This window comes from Carcharodon carcharias, chromosome 13, assembly GCF_017639515.1.
Source record: "Carcharodon carcharias isolate sCarCar2 chromosome 13, sCarCar2.pri, whole genome shotgun sequence".
Taxonomy (NCBI): domain Eukaryota; kingdom Metazoa; phylum Chordata; class Chondrichthyes; order Lamniformes; family Lamnidae; genus Carcharodon; species Carcharodon carcharias.
This window is the reverse complement of record NC_054479.1, coordinates 30,968,310-30,987,150: the sequence shown is the minus strand read 5'-3', so window position 1 is coordinate 30,987,150 and position 18,841 is coordinate 30,968,310. Positions and strand designations below refer to the sequence as shown.

General features: G+C 41.4%; 1 protein-coding gene across 4 annotated transcripts in view; it reads left to right on the top strand.

Moving 5' to 3' along the window:
- The window catches only part of sh2b3 (SH2B adaptor protein 3), a 217,063-nt gene extending 198,668 nt beyond the window's left edge, over positions 1–18,395 (top strand). For 3 of the 4 annotated variants that reach the window (XM_041202251.1, XM_041202248.1, XM_041202249.1), the window contains one exon: positions 13,266–18,395. In XM_041202251.1, coding sequence (XP_041058185.1) covers positions 13,266–13,564 — 299 coding nt within the window. In that variant the 3' untranslated portion in view covers positions 13,565–18,395. Of the gene's footprint in view, positions 1–2,039; positions 2,300–13,265 lie in introns of those variants that run through there. The other variant, XM_041202250.1, reaches the window with a different exon arrangement.
- The last annotated feature ends 446 nt before the right edge of the window (positions 18,396–18,841 follow it).

The window sequence follows — 18,841 nt, the reverse complement described above, 5'->3', positions numbered from 1 at the left end:
ACCCTTAGTTTCCCACTATTTCTGGAATGATTTTTGTGTCCTCTACTGTGAAAGCAGACAAAAAAAATTTGTTTGATGTCTAGGCTATTTCCTTTATGCCCATTATAATTTCTCCTCCGTCAGCCTCGAAGGGACCCCTATTTACTTTCCTTACTTTTACTCTCTTTTTGCATACTTGTACACTCAAGTGCAAATCTGGGACAATTCTGCCCTAAGTGTGGTAACGGGCGGGTAAAACAGTTTATCTGCCAGTCACAATGGCAACTTTTCATACTGTATCTCCCCAAACACACCACGTTAATTATGCATTCCCAGGAAACACGGTGTTTTCGTTGCAGGCGGGCACTCATTTGCCCACCACGCCATCACCCCGTCACTTCATCATGTCATATTTAAAGTCCAGCTGCATGCACACCTCTCAGCGCTTCCAGCCCACAGCTGCTCAAAGAAGACATGACCATGAAAGGTAAGAAGACTGCAGCCCCCCTCGAGCGCCTTTTGGATGCAGTGGAGGGTTGCTGTGATGTCCTCTACCCCCTGCTCTGGCAGCAGGATGGACAGCAATATCATTAACCTGGCTTGGGAGGCGGTGGCAACAGTGGTCAGTGCCACTGTCCCGTGAAACACACAGCCGCCTAGTGCTGCTGTAGGATGAGTGGGCTCCTCTGTTCCGCCAGGGTAATTCACTCTTCTCATCGCTCTCAACTCACACCCTGACCCATATTAGGCCCCTCACTCACTTTGAGGAACGTGCCATCGTACTGACTGGTGAGGATGTGGACAGTGCCTGCGGTGACAGGGAGGTCAGCAGTGAAGACCCTCATGAGGATCCTGCACCACACCATCCCTCTCTCAACGCAACTGTGAGTGCTCTTTCTCCTGCTTTTAACTGTGCTAACATGCACTAATTATCTCTACTTTGGTTCACAGGGAGCTCCGCCAAGCAACCGACACCCTTAGCCAGTCAGTCCCTCAGTTCCATCCATTTCCTCGCCTCCAGGCAAGAGGACACTTCCTCCATTGAAGACCTGAAAAATAAGCAGCCTGGAAGACCCTGTCACAGCGCTTACCCACACCCTCCGCCAGCGCAGAGACACACACCTCAGTGGAATCTAGATCTAGAGCAACCTCAGGTTCACAACCTTGTGGTCACCACACAGACACACGTCTGCAGCAGGAGGCAGGTTCATGTGAGCTCCCCGGCACTCGGAGGACTGCTGGGGAAGAGGCATCTGTGTGGTCCAAGTCAGCTGATGAGTCTCTAGATTTGGCCTTCCAACTCATCCTGGAGAGTCAGCAGAAGGCGTGGGAACATCACAAAGAGCTGCTGGAAGCCCTCAACAGAGTAGCACTCGAGTCAGAGGAGTGTATCCGCCTGTTCTCTGATGAAGAGATGCCCACATGTGCGCGTATGGAGGTCCCCATGGGGACCCTGGTCCAGCAGAATGCGGAGATGTGTGCAGACCTGCACTCCCATCGTGGGAGCCATGAGTGAGTTCCTGTCGGGGCAAAGTGAGAGGGAAATAGGGCACCTTGACATCCCTCCAGGTGCTTCTTCCCCTCAAGGAGTTAGGCTGGGGAGCTCGGACACCTGAAGGGAGGAGCAGTAGTAGCTGGGCACCCCTGGGTTATCAACTCAGGAATCTCAGAGGCTGCCCTCTCCCTCCAAGTCCCTTTGCCTGTGAGCCCCTCAACCTCGTCCTCTGTCACCACAGAGGGAACAGCTGGCCAACGAGTGATTCTGGAGGGAGAAGTGTGTGTGTGGCCGGGTCTTTCGGAGCCTGGTGCAAGCACTCTCCCACACACACGGATCCTTCCTGTATCACACTCACCTCAATGTCCTGACCATTTTCAATGCTGCCTGCTGGGATTCATTTTCAGTTGTCCATCTGAGCTGACCTGCATCTCCGCCCACCCAATGATCACACTCCCATGCAGCACCTGATCTCGCCCACCACGACTGTCATTACACTTTCGATTTAGACAACATGGTCTGTATTTGGTTTATTTTGTGCTCCCTGTGTTTTCCCCTTCCCCAGTCACCCATCTCCTTTCCTCCATCACAGTTGACTCCCTTGGCATCGCCTTCCACCTCCCCTCCATGGCCTATCAGCCACAACCCTTGTCCTTTGGAGTTGTCCAGGTGAACATGCACATTCCCTTCCTTACCGAAAATCCCACCCCCATCCACATTCACCTCCCTGACCATCTCCTTCCCACCCCCAGGGTCTGTGTCTGCCTCCTGGTCCCCACCAACCACCCTCACCGTCCCTTCTACTGCTAGCGTCGAATCCTCACCATCCCACCCTACCGCCTCACTCTGTCCTCGATTATTCTCACCATTCCCTCCTACCACACACACCCTCAGTTTGCTGCCCAGGAGAACTCATCAGACCCCTTCCTTGCTCATTCGCCTGGACATGCCCCCTCCAGACCCTTTCCCCTCAGAACACCTTCCCCCTAGAACACCTTCACCGCCCCCCCCCCCCACCCCCAAGAGTTCCCTCCAGGCCTAGTCCCTCCCCTTTCCTGACTCCTTCAGACACCCTTCTTCCACCATCCTGAGTCCTTCCTCCCTCCTGACTCCTTCCTCCAGCCTTACCTCTTCCTCCAGCCTCACTACTTCCCCCTTCCCAACTCCCTTAGACATTCTCACTTCTTCCCCAGCTCTATTCCTTCCTCCACCCTTACTCCCTCCCCTCTCCTTCCTCCCCCTGGACTCCCTCCCCTCTCCACACTCCTTCCTCCCCCTGGACTTCCTCCCCTTTCTGCAACTCCTTCCCCCCCTCCAAACTTCTTCCCTTACACTTTCCACCCCCTCTTACACCTACCTCCCCAGTTGCCATCTTCTCTCATTACCCCCTCCTCCTCCCCCATTCTCCCTCCCCGCCCGACCTCATCCCCCTGACATCTTCATCCCCCTCCCTCCCAACCTCACCCCTCCCTGATGCCTTCATCCCCCCCACCAAACCTCCCCCGATACCTCTTCTTTTCCCAGTTGATCCTTGACCATCATCTGTTGTGAGCATCAACATTGACTGTGCAACGTCTGTGAGCTCCTTCGCAGCAGAGCCATGTCTATGAGAATCCACCCAACATGTCATGGATGTTCCTCCAGGATCCCATTGCTGTCGGGCTCCAGCATCTTCTGCTCCTCGGATGTCCGTGATGTGAGCAAGGCCCTAACAGTAAGTCCCGCCTTCTGCACGTCACACTTGTCAAGACGTGTTCCACACCAGTGTGTTTTCCCACCGTGGGCAGATGAGTCTGGCAGACTGGCCATACAATGATATGCTGATGTACTACAATGAGGTTCCCGATGTCCAATGATAGGGAACTTAGCCCGGAATGTGGTCTGCCATTGACAAGCTGGTCGGATGATTGCAAATTGGTTTCACGACGTTGTGAAACCAGTGTTTGGTCTTCTCGCCATATTGTCCGCTCACACCACTGAACACACTCAACGTTGGTTGGCATGGAAAATGCTGGCCTTTAGAACATTTTTTTCTTTGTCCTTAGTCTAGTCTCATATTCTCTGTTGGTGCTTGTATTCTATTTTATCTCTATCAATTTCTTGGTTATTAGTTAATTAACTTTCAGGGTTGCACATTATTCCTTATGCTAATGGCTTGATATTGCCCTCTGTACTAATATTGCTATGGTCATTTTTTGATTTAACTTTAATAGCAAGTTTCTCTGCAGTGAACATTAAGTTGTTTATATTATGGTCTTGCTTTAGTTTGGAGGTTTTGCTCGCTGATGGTTTTGCTGCTTCCGATAGATGTTTCTTGCTAGGCGTTTGGCAGGTTCCCAAATATGAGTTACACCTGTGATTTGTTACAAGACAAATTGATTTGGCAAACTGTTAGGATTTTTTTCTTCGCTTTTAGCTGGTTGTCATTTTATTTGTCCATTGCATTTATCATTTCAGTATAGTTTCCCAATAGACTATTATTGCAGTAAGCCAATGTAAAACATGTATAAATATGAGGACAGTATTTTCAGTTCATTAAAAAAGTGTAATTCTCTACAAGAATATAAAGTATCTCATACTGGCCTTCTGACCAATGTACAACACATGTAAGAGGGCATGGGGTGTTGTGTATGCTGCCTCTGTTAAAGCTACTGCTGAACGAATCTGTCAAAGTGTTTTTGTAGAACAACTTTGATCTTTCTCCCCACTCCTGGTAAGCCATGTCTTGCACCCCTCTCAGTGCCAATTTTAATGGCGCAGTTGTGAACCAATGGGTTATACCACCCCCTGGTGTTCTGAACGGGAACGGTTTTCTTCACAGTTTCCATATTGCATAAAAATGCAGGGAGAAAGAAAAAGCCCTTTAGACTTGTTCCTTGCACAGCCTTGTCTAGAATTTCCTGCAGGTATGCAACCCAGAAATTGCCCCTGAAATTGCGCCCATTCTACCAAGCTCAGATTCCCTCGCAATCTCTTTGATGCAGAAATGTGGTGTTTTGCTTACTGATTAGAGCATTTTAGTAACATGCTTCCTTAACATGTCACAAGAATCTAGAATGGAATGCTGAGTGGGTATGGCGTGGGTTCAATCTCATGTTGAGAGAACTTGTAACTCAGGGGGCAGAATTTTCCCCCCATCGGGGGGTGGGGGTGGGGGGAGAGTTCAGAAGCAGGTGCGGCGCAGTTGGGGGTGCACCGCCATTTTACATGGGTGGGCCAATTAAGGCTCGCCCAGCATGACATCTGCAAGGAAGTGCTATGCGCTCCCTGTGTGGGCAGGGTGGATTCCCTGAGCCAAGAGTGCCCTCTTTCGCGCATGCACATGAAAGAGCACACTCGTCTCCCTGAGGCTAAGTGCTGCCTCGGGGGAATCAGTTCCACATTAAAAAATGCTAAAAACAAAAATTTCCCTGACATGTCCCCTCATGTGGTACTGTCACATGAGTTGGGACATGCCCATCACTTTGAGTTACACTTTTATTAAATTTTTAAAAACCCACACGAAACCTCATCCCACCCGTGGACGAGGGTTCCATGCTTTTCTCAATGCCCGCTGGGGTTCCCGGCTCACCTGCCAGCCTTAAAGCTGGATGGGCAGGTTCATTAAGTACGTTAATTACTTTGTCAATGGCCTCAATTGGCCATTGACAGGTTGGGCAGGCGCACAGCTGATTTGGCTGAGTCCCTGCCAACCTGAGAATTGAAATGGGGCGCGGTGAAGTTGGGAATTCCACCTGACGTCATCCTGCGTCATTTTACGTGTCGGCGAGTGGGCCCTGCCCCCCCCCACTTGCCCATCAGGAAATCCTGGCCCGGATTACAAAGCACCATTTGTTCCTTTGTGTAATTTCCTTTGTAGTGATTTTTCCTCTTATTCAGTCCATAATCTGAAGGCCTCCTTGTTTACAGAATAGTATCCATTCAAAGCCACGCAGCTGAATTGGGTTAGCACATGAAGTGGGTGAATTTTAACAATATGCGACAGTGGTAATTATAAAGCTTTGTATTGGACATGTACTTGTTACATAACCTTGACTCTGATGTACCATGCATTAGTTGAATTTTCAATCCCTTCTGCTGTCTGATAATTGGCTGTGCTATTCTATGCTATTTGATTTTATATTTTTATGACTCAACAACATAGTTCATTTATATATTGATTCTGCATATATTGATGGCAGGAAATGTCTTTGTACACTCGGGAACTGGTGAAACTTTCTCAGTTCTCATTTCCTCTCCCAAATTCAGTAACTGTAGCCTCATAACAAGAACATCTTACCATAACCACTCACCACAGCCCAGCTTCAGTGTGACCTTCTTTCATTCACGTAACATGCAACCCTACTCTTTCTGATAAAGAGTATCACTTCCTTTGCCTACTTGACTGGAAGTGGAACAGCCGGCAGTGTAATCCGTACATATCCATTGAATAAAATCAACTGACGAGTAAGCTTAGCCTTGGGAAGTGAATATTCCCTAACTGGTGACAGCTAATGTTGTGGATGTTTACACATCGCTGCATTTTTAAGGAATTTACCTAAAATCACTCACTAACAACTCTGAAGGATTTGAGGCTTGGAAAGGATTGGAAGGTGACCAGGGAGGTCAATTCTCAGCACCGGGACTGGAGGACCTGACAGCAGTGCTGCAAGAAGTTCAATGACCTCATAACGTTGGTCAAGGTCAGTGAATGCATCTTCACATGACACCTCCTCCCAATGCTCCACCAGCCTCCCACACTGCTCAATGCACTACATACCCATCGTTCACCCTGGCACTCAGGGCTCAAACCTGATATCCAAATACTCCGCCTCATCCTTGCACCTAGCTCCTGCTGCTTTCATATACCTGCTGTTCAGCTGTGGCAGGCAGATTACCCAAACATAGTGCCACATAATCACTTACGTTGTTCTGCCTCTTGCAAGACAAGGTGGCATTCAATAGAAATGAGCAGAGCAGAACAGGATTCCTGCATCATCGGAGGAGCAGCTCTCCACATTGTGAGCTTGGCTATGACAGAGCCCACACCATCTGGAATTGAGGAATGCAGTATGTTCCTGTCTTAATCTCCTTCGCAAATCCCATAGTATGAGGAGCAAGTGGCGGATGGTGTGACCACAGACCTCTCATATTCCACCTCACTTCAAGTTTCCCCCTCAGATCTTCTGCTTTCAGACATCCAAGAACTGCTGCCTTACCTGAATTAACCACTATCCTCTAAAACCCAGAATCATCATACATTAAACACAAATTCACAAGCAAGTCGTGGTCTATTATAAACCATATATTATACATTAAATGGCAGATAGAATGAAGACTGATTCGATGAATGGGCTCAGCAGTGCATTCAGTTTCAGAACTCTGTCTTTCTCTCAAAGAATTACAGCTCCTCTCCTAGGATTTAACCTGATCCCCAGCCAACAGCAGCACACAACCAATGTTGGCACAGGTCTGCAGAACCTCCTCAACTCATTCTAGATGGTGTAGATCCACCAATATTATCTTCAAGAAACAGAAAAAACTGCAGCGTATATTTGCTTACTCTCAGCTTCTGGATCTAGCTTCTGTTTTCTTCAGCCTGCCTGTACTGTACCATCGGATTCATCAGCTTCTATGGAGCTTGGATTGACCTGTGTCCTTTAATAGGAAGGATTTGAGTAATGAAATGAGGAGAGAATGTGTTTGATATTTGGCAGTGGCCTACTTCTTTGGAACTTTACATTTCTCATAATATAAATCTTTTCATGATGCTAATTCTATCAGTAACCTTTGGGAAAAATAAACACACTGCTTGGCCTAGCTTCTATGGCTAGGTGTAGCAGCTTACAATTCAAACCTGCCCAATTTATCTAAAAATGTAAATTTTCCTCATCTCACATTCTAAAACTTCAGCCATGTTTATGTATTTAGCATTTCAAACCTAGCTTCTCTTAGTGAGTCAAAACCTCCAGATCAGCTGTCTCCCACACACAAACTATCCAAACCCCGCTATTAACATACTTTTACAATAACTCACAATGTTATAAGAATTATTATACTTTTGTGAAACCTATGAAAGGCAGTATAATTAATGCAGACTAGAAAACAACTTGTGAAACTTTTTTAATGTTGCAATAATTTGTGAATCCCTCATTTCCTGTAGTAACTAAATGTTTAAAGGATTATTAAAATCATATATTAATAGTATAACCTCTGGATCCACATTAATCAGGAGCTATTGCTTTCCCTTTAAATCGTGACCAGTCTCCTTTGCTGTAAGAGATATGTATATGAAATGATTTTAGACATTCTCAATCCAGCTCCTGCAGAACTGGCGCACAGCACAAAATTGTCCCCAATTTGCCATTTAATAGCAATGCCATGTGGATAAGGCTGAGTAGATGTGGAAAATAGGGGAAGAAAAGCACTTGTGCAGTTAAGAATATTCTTCTGGGGATTGAGCTGCAGTACATTGTTGGGACAGAGTAAAGGGAGCTGCACTTCAGTTGGGGAAGCTGGCAATGATAGTAGGTGCCTGAAATGAACAAGTGTTTAATTCCCCAGCACCAATATCTCTCACCAGCAGAACACAATGAATGGCAGTATTTAATATTGTTATAAAAAGAAAGTGCTGGAAAAAAATCAGGACTGGCAGCATCTGTGGAGAGTGAAACAGTAACAAATTGAGTCCAATATGACTTCAGAAGAGTCTTCAGAAGGGTTCTGAACAAGAGTCATATTGTTTTTATTTTGATTCTCCAGCATCTACAGCACTTTGCCTTTATTTTAATGCTTATTGCTGCAGTGCTGTCTTTCTACAGACAGACATATTTCCTCCACCAGATATAGACAGGCTTCAGCCTTTATACGCTGTCTGGCATCATATGAACAATTCAAACCCTACTCTGCCATGAGTGTTTTATCTGGAGCACAGGCATTTTGTAGCTGTGAGATAAATGTATACATATTGGAGCCTCTTAAGATATCATTTATTTTTGTGCTCTGATTTTTAGTTTTGCCTTTCAGTTGGCACAAAAATATATCTTGGTCTAATTAGTAAGATCTTTCAAGTGGCAGGAAGGCCCATGATTCTTTACACAGTGTTCTGTTTGTTTCAATCAAATCTGATAGAGAGAGGCAAGGCACACCCAGACAGCTAGGAAGTAAATCCTGGGGACTTTCTATCCCTGCTCAAAGTCATAAGATGTCATGGGTAGAGAGTAGGAACATGGCTCCTTCCCTGTTAGCCTGGATAATACAGAGGAAGCCAAGGTAAAGAGAAACTGTTTTCAATGGCTGAAGGGTTGATAACGAAGTGGCTTTTAGTCCTATTTTACATCAAACAGACCCGTTTTTAGCCGGTCTGTCCACTGTCTGGTATCAGATGCCTTTACATCTGGTATTATGTGCCTTATGCTTACCACAGTGAAACTTGTTCCTTTTCTTGGCTGCAGCAGCCTCAAACCAAACACTTCTTCCTGGCTCTTGCATTGAGGTCAAAGGTCTTGTAGGTGCTGAGGGCAGGCAGCAAGCCCCCCTCCACCCCCTCACATCAGCTGTGGGCTGTGAATTGGGGGATAATGACATGTGATAAGTTCTTTGCCCCTCCCCACAGTGCTGCTGGTCAGGTGTCTGGAATTCTTAATCTCTGGCAGTCGCTGGCCTATCGATAATCGGAGGGCATGGATTTAAGATGATAGGCAAAACAACCAGAGGCGAGCGGAGGAAAAACTTTTTTATGCAACGAGAAGTTAGGATTTGGAATCCACTCCTTAAAAAGATGGTGGATTCAGATTCATTATTAGCTTATAATGGGGAATTAAATAAACACTTGAAGGAGAAATAGTCACGAGGATATGTGGAAAGAGCAGGAGATTGGGACTAGCTGAATTGCTCTTCGAAGGAGTTGGCACAGACTCAATGGACCAAAAGTCATCCTTCTGTGCTGTATTGTCCTTTGATTCTATGACATGTGGTAGGGGCAACATCAGAGAGGAAGAAAAATTAATAATATTGGGTCAGAGAAAAAATGTTTTGTGTAAACAACTTTTTTAGCACAAGTGCAGCACTCCAAACTTAAAACAAGATGCCCCATAAATTAACCTAAAGGGGAGTGGAAGTGCAAAAAGCATGATAAAAAATTAAATATTTGTTCTCATCTTTCTAAAAGGCAGTATTGTTACTTGTTAAAATAATGTAATTGTGGGGTTAGCAGCATAATGAATTATTCCTGGAGTCTTTCATGGAGTACCTCATGTTTTGAACTCCCCTTAGTCAACTTGTTGGCTTCATTTACACACACAAATTTCTTGAACTGAAGATTCATCTTGAAGACAGACTTGCAGGCAAAGGACACGTGGGGTGTAAAAGTTACAGGAAAATTACGGCTTTGGTGTGAATTTCATTATTTCCCTTGTCTTCATTTCCTAACTATCATAATGCTGATTTCCCCATAGGAGGAAATTATTGCATCAGAAACTTGCTAAGCAAGATTTGCATTGTAAGTCTGTTTGTACATGACAGTGGAAAAATCTTCTTTGCTAATTCTTGTCTGCGTGTATACATATGTAAGTTGTGGGGATTGTTTTTCATTTGCATCAATCCAGCAGTCTCTGAATGCCCCCAGTGGAATTTTTTCACTTAAATTTGCTGCCATTGGAACCACAGTTTTGTTAAAGAAAATATTTATTAAATAAAATTAAAAACGACGATGAAAGAAAAAGCATTAAAACAATGGCATTCTCCTTTGTAATTTCTGGCGTTGAAATCTAAAATTCGAAAAAAACTACTTGGTGAAATACGTTTGTATTTGGAATTAGTTCACAGTACTTGAATTAGAACTGTGAGAAAATGACAAAGCTGTTTCCTTGTTGTGTTCATCAACCGTATAAAGAGACATTGAGTAGACATTGCCTTGTTCACACGTATGGGACTGTAACATTCCACATAATATGTCTGAGTAATATTGTTAGAAAAAAACGATCACTGATTTCTTAGAAGTCACAATGTCAAAGAACAATATTTTAAGTACCAGTGACATAATAGACACATCAAACCATTTAAAGTCTTTCATTAATGGGTAGGAGTGTAGAACACTTAATAGTAAATTGTCATTGATGCAGTGTGGCAAAATTATTTAGCAATACTTGCACTCACCTTTGATCATGGCACTTTGGGAAAGTGTTTAGAAGGACATGAAAATAATACCCTTTGGCCCAGCAAGACCATGCCTTCCACAAAGTAAGTACATGCAAACCTTACGCAAAATACTGCAGATGCTGCAAGCCTGAATTAAAAATAGAAAATGCTGGAAATATTCAGCAGGTCTGGCAACATCTGCGGAGAGAGAGAGTTAAGGTTCTAGGTCAATGACCGTAATAGGCTTTAAGTAAGTGGAAGAGGCCAGGGAAAAGAGAAGGGGAGGAAAGGACAAAGGGTGTGGTAATCTGTGGTAGGGTGGAAGACAGGCGTGGGTAAGAGAAAAATGATGATGGTGCAAGGCAAAAAGGGATGATAATGGGACAAAGAAGCCAAGGATGGGTCTAGAGGAGCTGAAATTGACTAAAGTAGAATTCCCAGCTCCTACATTCTGAAAAAGTTAGCAGTGATTTTGAAATTGTTAAATCAGGTATGCTGAAAAGCGCCTGATGAAAAGGTGAGGTTGTGTTCCTCAGGATTCCATTGAATTACATTAGAATGCATAGGAGGCCGAGGACAGAGAGGTCAGAGTGGGATTGGAGTGGAAAATTAAAATAACAAGCGACAGTAAGCTCAAACTTTGCAGACCGAACCATGGTGCTCTACAGTGCAATCACCCAATCAGCATTTGGTCTCCCCAATGTAGAGGAGGTCAAATTGTGAGCAACAAATCCAATATACTGAATTGAAAGAAGTACAAGCCTCAGGAGCAGTAGAACCACTGTATCCCAGAGACGAATAGCTAGTGATCCTGTTATTTCCCAGCACATTTGCTGCCATTCTTCTGATATTTCAGGAAAGGGGCACCGACAACAGTTTGAGACACATGAAGTTAAAAGTTAAACAGTTATCTAGAAGTGCTAAAGTTGGTTTGGTACTACTGAATTGTACAGATTCTGGCACTCACTGGTGTAAATAATAGGGCCAACATAAAAGCAAAGCTAAACTTCCCAGGGTTGGCAAAATAGAAACTGCCCAGACATTATCAGTGCATTAATACAAAAGCAAAATACTGCAACTGCTGGAAATCTGAAATAAAACCTGCTGAGTACTTCCTTCTGCTTTTATTATTGCTGCATTTTTTGTTTACATCTTGGATGCATTCCAATGCAGAGATGTTTTCTGCACAATTTAGAGAAATATATCTCTTGTTGTGTACTCTATTCTTGAGTATAGCTACTTCTAGTGAGCTTTGAGTATTTGCTGTATTTTTCAGGCTTGAAATGATATGGAGCCAGATGTAGGAGCCATAAATAGTTCAGAAATCTGCAACCAATTGCCATGTTTAATTAACTGAATTGTGAATTTGGATCCCAGTATATACAACACAACTGTGTCAGCTACGGTAGCTTTTAATACCTTGGACAAAATCACATTTATAAAAACACAGTGAATGCACATCACATTTTAATGCCTGTCTGCAGCCAGCAATTACCATCTTTCTTGAAGTAAGTTTAACAAAAATGATTTTATCTTTTACTCAACTTCATTTACTAAAGAAGCTTTGCTCACAAATATGTCACCAGTTCAAACTGCTACAATTATTTTCAGTTTTACTTTCTCTTAAAATTGTAAACATTTTGTACCGCTGGCGAAGTGATAAATGTTGCATTTACTTACTAAAACTTGTTACTGTTGCTTGTGTCGATGTAGAGCGTTATTTTACAGCATAGTTTCACTTATATTGTTCTACATCTTAAACTAAACGCTTTACAAACTGTAATGCTGCTAGTCTCTTTCAATCATGCTTATAATGTAATGAACCATTTCTTCAGCTGCCTTGTGAATGAAAAGATTTTTGGCTGCTTTGTTGATCTCAGCATTGTAACTTTTTTCTGCCACCATCTTACATAATTTCTTCCCCTCCACTTAAAGGCTGTGTCAATCTGGCTGAGAGAGTTTTCAGTAAGTTTTTATGAAAGTACAAGTTACATGAGCCATGGAGGCTCCCTGATGCGTGGCAGCAATATTATAGGTTTTGGAGGAAGCAGAACTTGAGAGTGAGCAATTGCAATAGCTAACTAGTGCAGTTGAGCCACATGGACAATTTTCTACCCAGAGCTGGATTTGTCTTCATTGATAAAACAACTGGTGGCTTTAGATAATGAAAATTAATGCCTGCTGCTTCCCCTATCTTTGTGTTTTGTATGATAACAGTCTTATTTCATGGGCACTCAATTGCCAATTCTTTAGAATTTCTTGTTGATGTATAAAAATGGTCAAAAAATTAGTAAAAATATTTAAATATTGAGACAATATAGGAGTGACTGGCCTTCCAATTTTTTTTTCTGTTGGTAATTTCTTAATTGTGTAGGTGAGGCATTTGCTCCCAAAATCATATTTTAAAAGTGTCAAGGAGAAAGGTAAGGACAGTGGCAAGGCTACTAAATGGTAAGGTGGTGTGTGATTAAACACCAGCCTTGAAAATTTTCTGCTTGCAGTTAGCTCATAAAAATAGCAACCTGCTGTCTGCCTCATGAATTAACATGCATCGAATGTGAAGTGTGTGTTTGTGTGGTAGATACAAACCAAACAATGCAGAAAGTTAAGTCATTTCAAATGCAAGTTTTGCCAGAAGTGATTTTAAGATTCACCTTTTGTTTTGTTTCCAAAGGCTCTCATTCTCCAACCAGTGCATCAGTGTTGCCATTTTCTGTGCACCGCTGGAATTCAGAACCCAGTCTTGCTCACTTAAGCCCTTCCAGCTGCAACATATCGGAAACTCTTCTTTCCAGGCCAGCACCAGAACAGGTATTCCACACGGTGCCCCCTCCTGAGGAATCTCTTGCTGGCCTGCGACGAAGTGGCTCAGTGGTTGTGCCAACAAGGCGCCAACGAGACTCGGACTATGAAATGGAATCGGCTGCCAGAGGTCATTCACGGGCCATTGACAATCAGTACATGTTTCTTTGATTCTATGGCAAAAGACAAGCAGGTGTACACTTGGGAAAGTGTACCATGATTAAAATTATTTCAACACTGAAACATTTTCAGGTTACCATCAAAAACTGAATGTATTTCTGTTTCGAGGTAGAGCCAAGAAACCTTCAGGGCAAATGCATGTTTGCACTGAAATGGGTATCTTCTACTATTAGGCCTGTTGAAGGGCCTGTTTACAGCATTAAGTTGTACAGCTTTGTTTCTAATTTCTCTTAAAAAATTAGATATTTGATTATGTCAGAATCATAACTGAAAATTTTTAAAAGGCTTTTTCTTTACTTTCATTTCGCTTATGTAAAAATTGTATATGAACTGAATATAATGTTTAAGCATATTTGTTTATTTCCATTAACCTTTCTAAAATTATTCTATGAAATACTTTAACTTAATTGCTTAAATACAGTAATGTGCCATGATTTAAAAAGTCATTTTTGCTTGCTGCATTTAAAAACATGTTTGCAACCATTTGCTGGGTTTACAAGTCCCAGTTTAAGTAGATTTCTGTATTTAGGAGCTCCTCATTTTTTTCTGTGCTTTTGCCTCTTCACTTAAAGGCTTAACTGACAGTTCAGGTTTGTGGTTTTAGTAATTCAAGTATTTAAGCAGGAATGTGAACACTAAGGTGATCTAATTTTGAAAATTTATTGCAAATTACAGGGTACAACCTGATGTTTTATTCACCATTATGAGTTGGAGAATTTCCCATTGTGGGATTAGATACATAATTTTGGATATAATTATGTGAGCAAATCTCCTGCATTGATGCTCCCAGTAAGTCTTATGAGGGAAGGAACATTATGCCAATAAAATGGAATGCAAGTACATGTCTCTTTAAGGCAATAAGTGTAAAGAATGATGAATTTAGGTAGAGGTTAGGTTGCAGACAAGAAATCTGGCTTACTATAGCAAAATGCTGCAGATGCTGGAAATATTCAGTAGATCTGGCAACATTATGTGGAGAGAGGTAAACTTAACATTTCAGGTCATGAAGTCTGACTTTGTTTGCATAGTCATCAATTAAGAATTTGTACACATTGTGGAACTGATACATAGGTTAGGAGAGATCGTTTGACATTTGTTAAATAAAGACTTCAGCAGAGAAACTTAAAAAGTGTTACCTTTATTGTAAGAACCACTGTTCATAAATTTTTATGATTTGCTACATTTGCCCCTACCTTAGAGCTTTTCTATTTTTTTTAGTTCTTTCATTATGGTCTGCTGGGGCTCTTGAGAAAGTGGAGAACCAGGGGTAGGAGCTAATCATCCTGAAAAAATGTTTCAGTCATATGTGGTTGCATAGTTTTACCTAGTAAATTTGTCTAGGTCAGAATCTGACTAATATGTTATCATATCATGTCACATATGCAAATTTCTGGGTCATACAGAATAGAAAACCAGTCTAACTCACAAGTGACCTGATGGTCTATCTGCCCAACATCAATTAACTGATCATTGTCTCTGAAAGGCACAGCGATTACACCTTGTGGTCTTAAAGGGACATTAAAGTTACATACAGTTGCACTTAGCAGCAGAATGATACATTGTAAGTTAGATGGTCTAATGTTCCTTTTCCTTTTAAAACAATGTATTATTTTATCTACTTTGTACAGTACAATGCTAGTGCGTATCTGTCAGTATATTTTAACAGGCAAAAGTAGTTAATCAATTGTTATGCTAGTTTAAAAAACAGTATAAACCAACTTGCTCCGTCTTACTAGCAGAATGTTCATTCCCGTAATAAAAAAATAACTGCCAATTTGTCCTGTTCAAAATTATACTTCAAGGTAACACCTTAATCAGATAGTGCATTTTTTGTGAAACTCCAGTAGTGCTATTGATTTTTTAAGTCAGTTAAAAGTCCTGCTTGGATATTTGATCCAACAGTTGGCTGCCTGTGGTCAGGATAGAATTTTGCAGGTAGTTAGAGACCACTGGATGAAAAAGAACTCAGGGATGTTCAAAAGCTATAAACATGACAATTTATAAGCTTTGAACCAAGTTTGAGATTGAACTGATCTTTTCTACAAAATCACATTTAATTTTAATCAAAAAAGTTTTTGCAGTCAATCTTATGAGCATTTTGATATTCCATCTTGAGCATTAGGGCAGTCACAGTGCAAGCAATGTGTACATACACCACAGCATTTCAACAAGTTGGGGAAAAATCTAATTGATCTAGGGTGACTTCAATACATAAAGGTTTGGGAGGGGAAGAATTGACCAAGATTCCTGTTTCTACTCACTATCATTGCTCTTCTCTTATGGAAAAAGCTCATAGGTGAACATCAGGGGAAGGTGAGCTATAATAATCTCTCAATGCTGTCAACATTCACATGAGTATTGGCCTGGATTTTGTGGTCTGCGATGAAGGAATGGTAATCAATACTGACCTCGAAGAAAGCTGCTCACAAAATTTTTATCAGGCTGTGGGCAGACTTCCTTTTTTCAAACATCTGTTTTGAATTTAGCACCTTCTGCCTTGGATATGTTAGGTCTATGTACAATGAAGAAAAGCATGGAAGACTGATCAGATTGAAGAATTCTTGCAGATAGAAACTAGGAACTATAAATTGCATTTAAGTTATTAAATAAAAAATAGAATGTATGAAATAGAAATTTAAATATTAAAGTACAAACTTTAACAATGCAGAATTTTTAAAAAATTCTGCGACATTTACACTGCCTGAGGGAATGAGAGTCCACAGTGGGTTGTTCAGCAGTAAATATCAGCTACTTCTGACTGAACATGGCTCAAGTCTTTCATCTGTTTTTACAGTGAGCCAATTTATACAGGAGAATTAGTTTGCCATGTCAAATTACTAATTCTTTGTTCATTCCATTGGTGAAGATGGCAGTAGCACAAACTTTGGAGAAGCAGGGTATCTCTGACAGCAACTGTTGTATTTCCACGTCTAACTATGTCTGTGCAGATGCTAGCCATCGCTTTCAGTTTCACTCAGTCATAACGATGAGTGGCTCAGCCTTGACATCACTAGTTTGGCACAATATGAGCCAATAGCTACCTGGATGACATATTGGAGAGTGATCAATCCCCCTGGAACCAATACTCCGTGGAGTCACTGGTTTCAGAGAAAATTGGCAAGGTTTAAAAACACTCTTGCTTTAATCTCGTCAGCCACAGTAACATTAAACCACCTCGGTCTTTTCATCTTTTATCACCATCGCTTTACAATAGCTGAGAATTTGCTGGAAAAAAAGCATGAGAATGATGCATGGAATGATTAATATGCAAATTGGCTATCAATTTGTAGCAAGTGAAATACTCCATGAATTGAGAGCAACGTTGCTTAGGCAATTTGATTCACTAAAGCAGCTTCTCACCTAAAACCTCCCCTTAACTTTCATGAAGTCGGTGAATTTCCAACTTAAGTAGCAATTAAACTCACCATATAAGCAATGAATAGCATAATTATCTTTTTACTTGTAATAATTGTTAACAATAGCTAATCAATCCCCCGGTCCAGAAAGTGGAGTGTGGTGTCTCATTCCTTCAGGTAGTGAGTGAATTGTTGTAGGTGATATTAAAAATGTGAAAATGATCTTTCTTTTCCTTTATCCCCCCCCCCTCAAATGCTGTGTGGCAATCTCCATGTTCTACATATTAACCTGGTTCAAATCAATGGCAAAAGAAGATTTCAAATAGTTGGATGCACCAAGCATTTTTATTGATTTATTTGCTTTGCTTCTCTCGGATAAGTGAGTGTTAGCAAAAATAGATTTGCATTGAACACAGCATATCAATTGTAGAATTTAATGGTAAGTTCACAAAACACTATTTCTTTATGAAAATTTGTCTTGTATTTTGTATGAAATTCAGTCCTGGAGAACTATATGCTCCTGTTGATCATCTACATTTCTACCCATTGTACAAAATTAGCCTTAAAAGTTAAATTTCAGTGGCACCATAGATTTGGTTTCCTGTGCATAGAAATGAAGCATTGAGAAAAAATGCTACACCAAAGTATTTGTAATGTTCTTAAATATTTAATGTAAAGAATGCATTCATACAGCAACGTTAAAGAGAATTTGCAAGTATGATTAATTGTAATTAATCATTTAGAAATTCAAACAATCATGTAATTTACCATTGGGCAATTTGGCCTTCTCAAGGGCAACTAGTGATAGGCAATAAATATTGGCCTCATTGGTGATGTTCACATCCCATGAACGAATAAAAAAAATTGCATGAAGAATAGAACACCTTAATCAGATTTTAAAAATTCAAATCATTAACCACTCAAATACTATTAATGATCTTGAAATCTTTATACTTCAGCTTGTTTGAAATTAGGGGATTTACATCATGAAGATGCATGTTGCAGACTCCTCTAGATTGGTTACTCTCAAGATTAAATTTCCATGGAACAGTGGTAGTACAGAAATGCTCACCTCTGTGGTCATTCAGTATTAACAAATCAATATTCAGTTTGTTATACATTTGAAGACTGATGTGCTGTACCTATAGCAATTAGTAAAACAAAATTCCAATGTAGCATTAGTAATTCTCTACCTAGTAAATTCTACTGGAAGCAAAGCATAATGGAGTTGAATTAATTTGCATTTGGAGATGTAGAGGACACTCAGCTGCTATATTATTAAATGCTTGGTTGCTATCTTCATAGAAACTGCATTTTCCCATTCCTTCCTTCCTTCTTTTGCATACTCTGCAAATGTTGTGCAAACTAATATCTATTTGTCCTATAGTAACTTATTGTAAATTGTCACATTTTGCCAAAGTAACCATCTGCTGCAGAAATTAATAAAACAATCTTATCTTCTTTCATTACCGGAGTAATAATGTGAGTACTTAAGAGGAAGCCTTGTAGGATCTTTATTTGGTTGCATAGCAGTTAGTCTTTTAATGTAAACAAATCAATGGAATTAGTAGAGTTCTGGTGGTAATTATAATGGAATAGTAATAAAGAATGTTGCTCAGAAATCTGCGCAAATGAGGGATAACTAGTGGCAAGAACATTCCTTTGCTTCTTTAAATAGTGCCATGGTTACATTCACCCATCTCAGCCAAAAGATGGCTCCTCTGACCACGTTGCAGACATGAACGGTGCTGGAGTGTCAGCCTGCTACATATTATGTGCTCATGCCTCTGAAGCGGGGCTTGAATCCACACCCTTCTGACTCCGGTGAGTGCATTACTAAATGAGCCGAAGTTAACAACTAGAGCACATTTTTGCCTCTTTTTCAACACCCTCAATTGTCTCAAATTCTCAG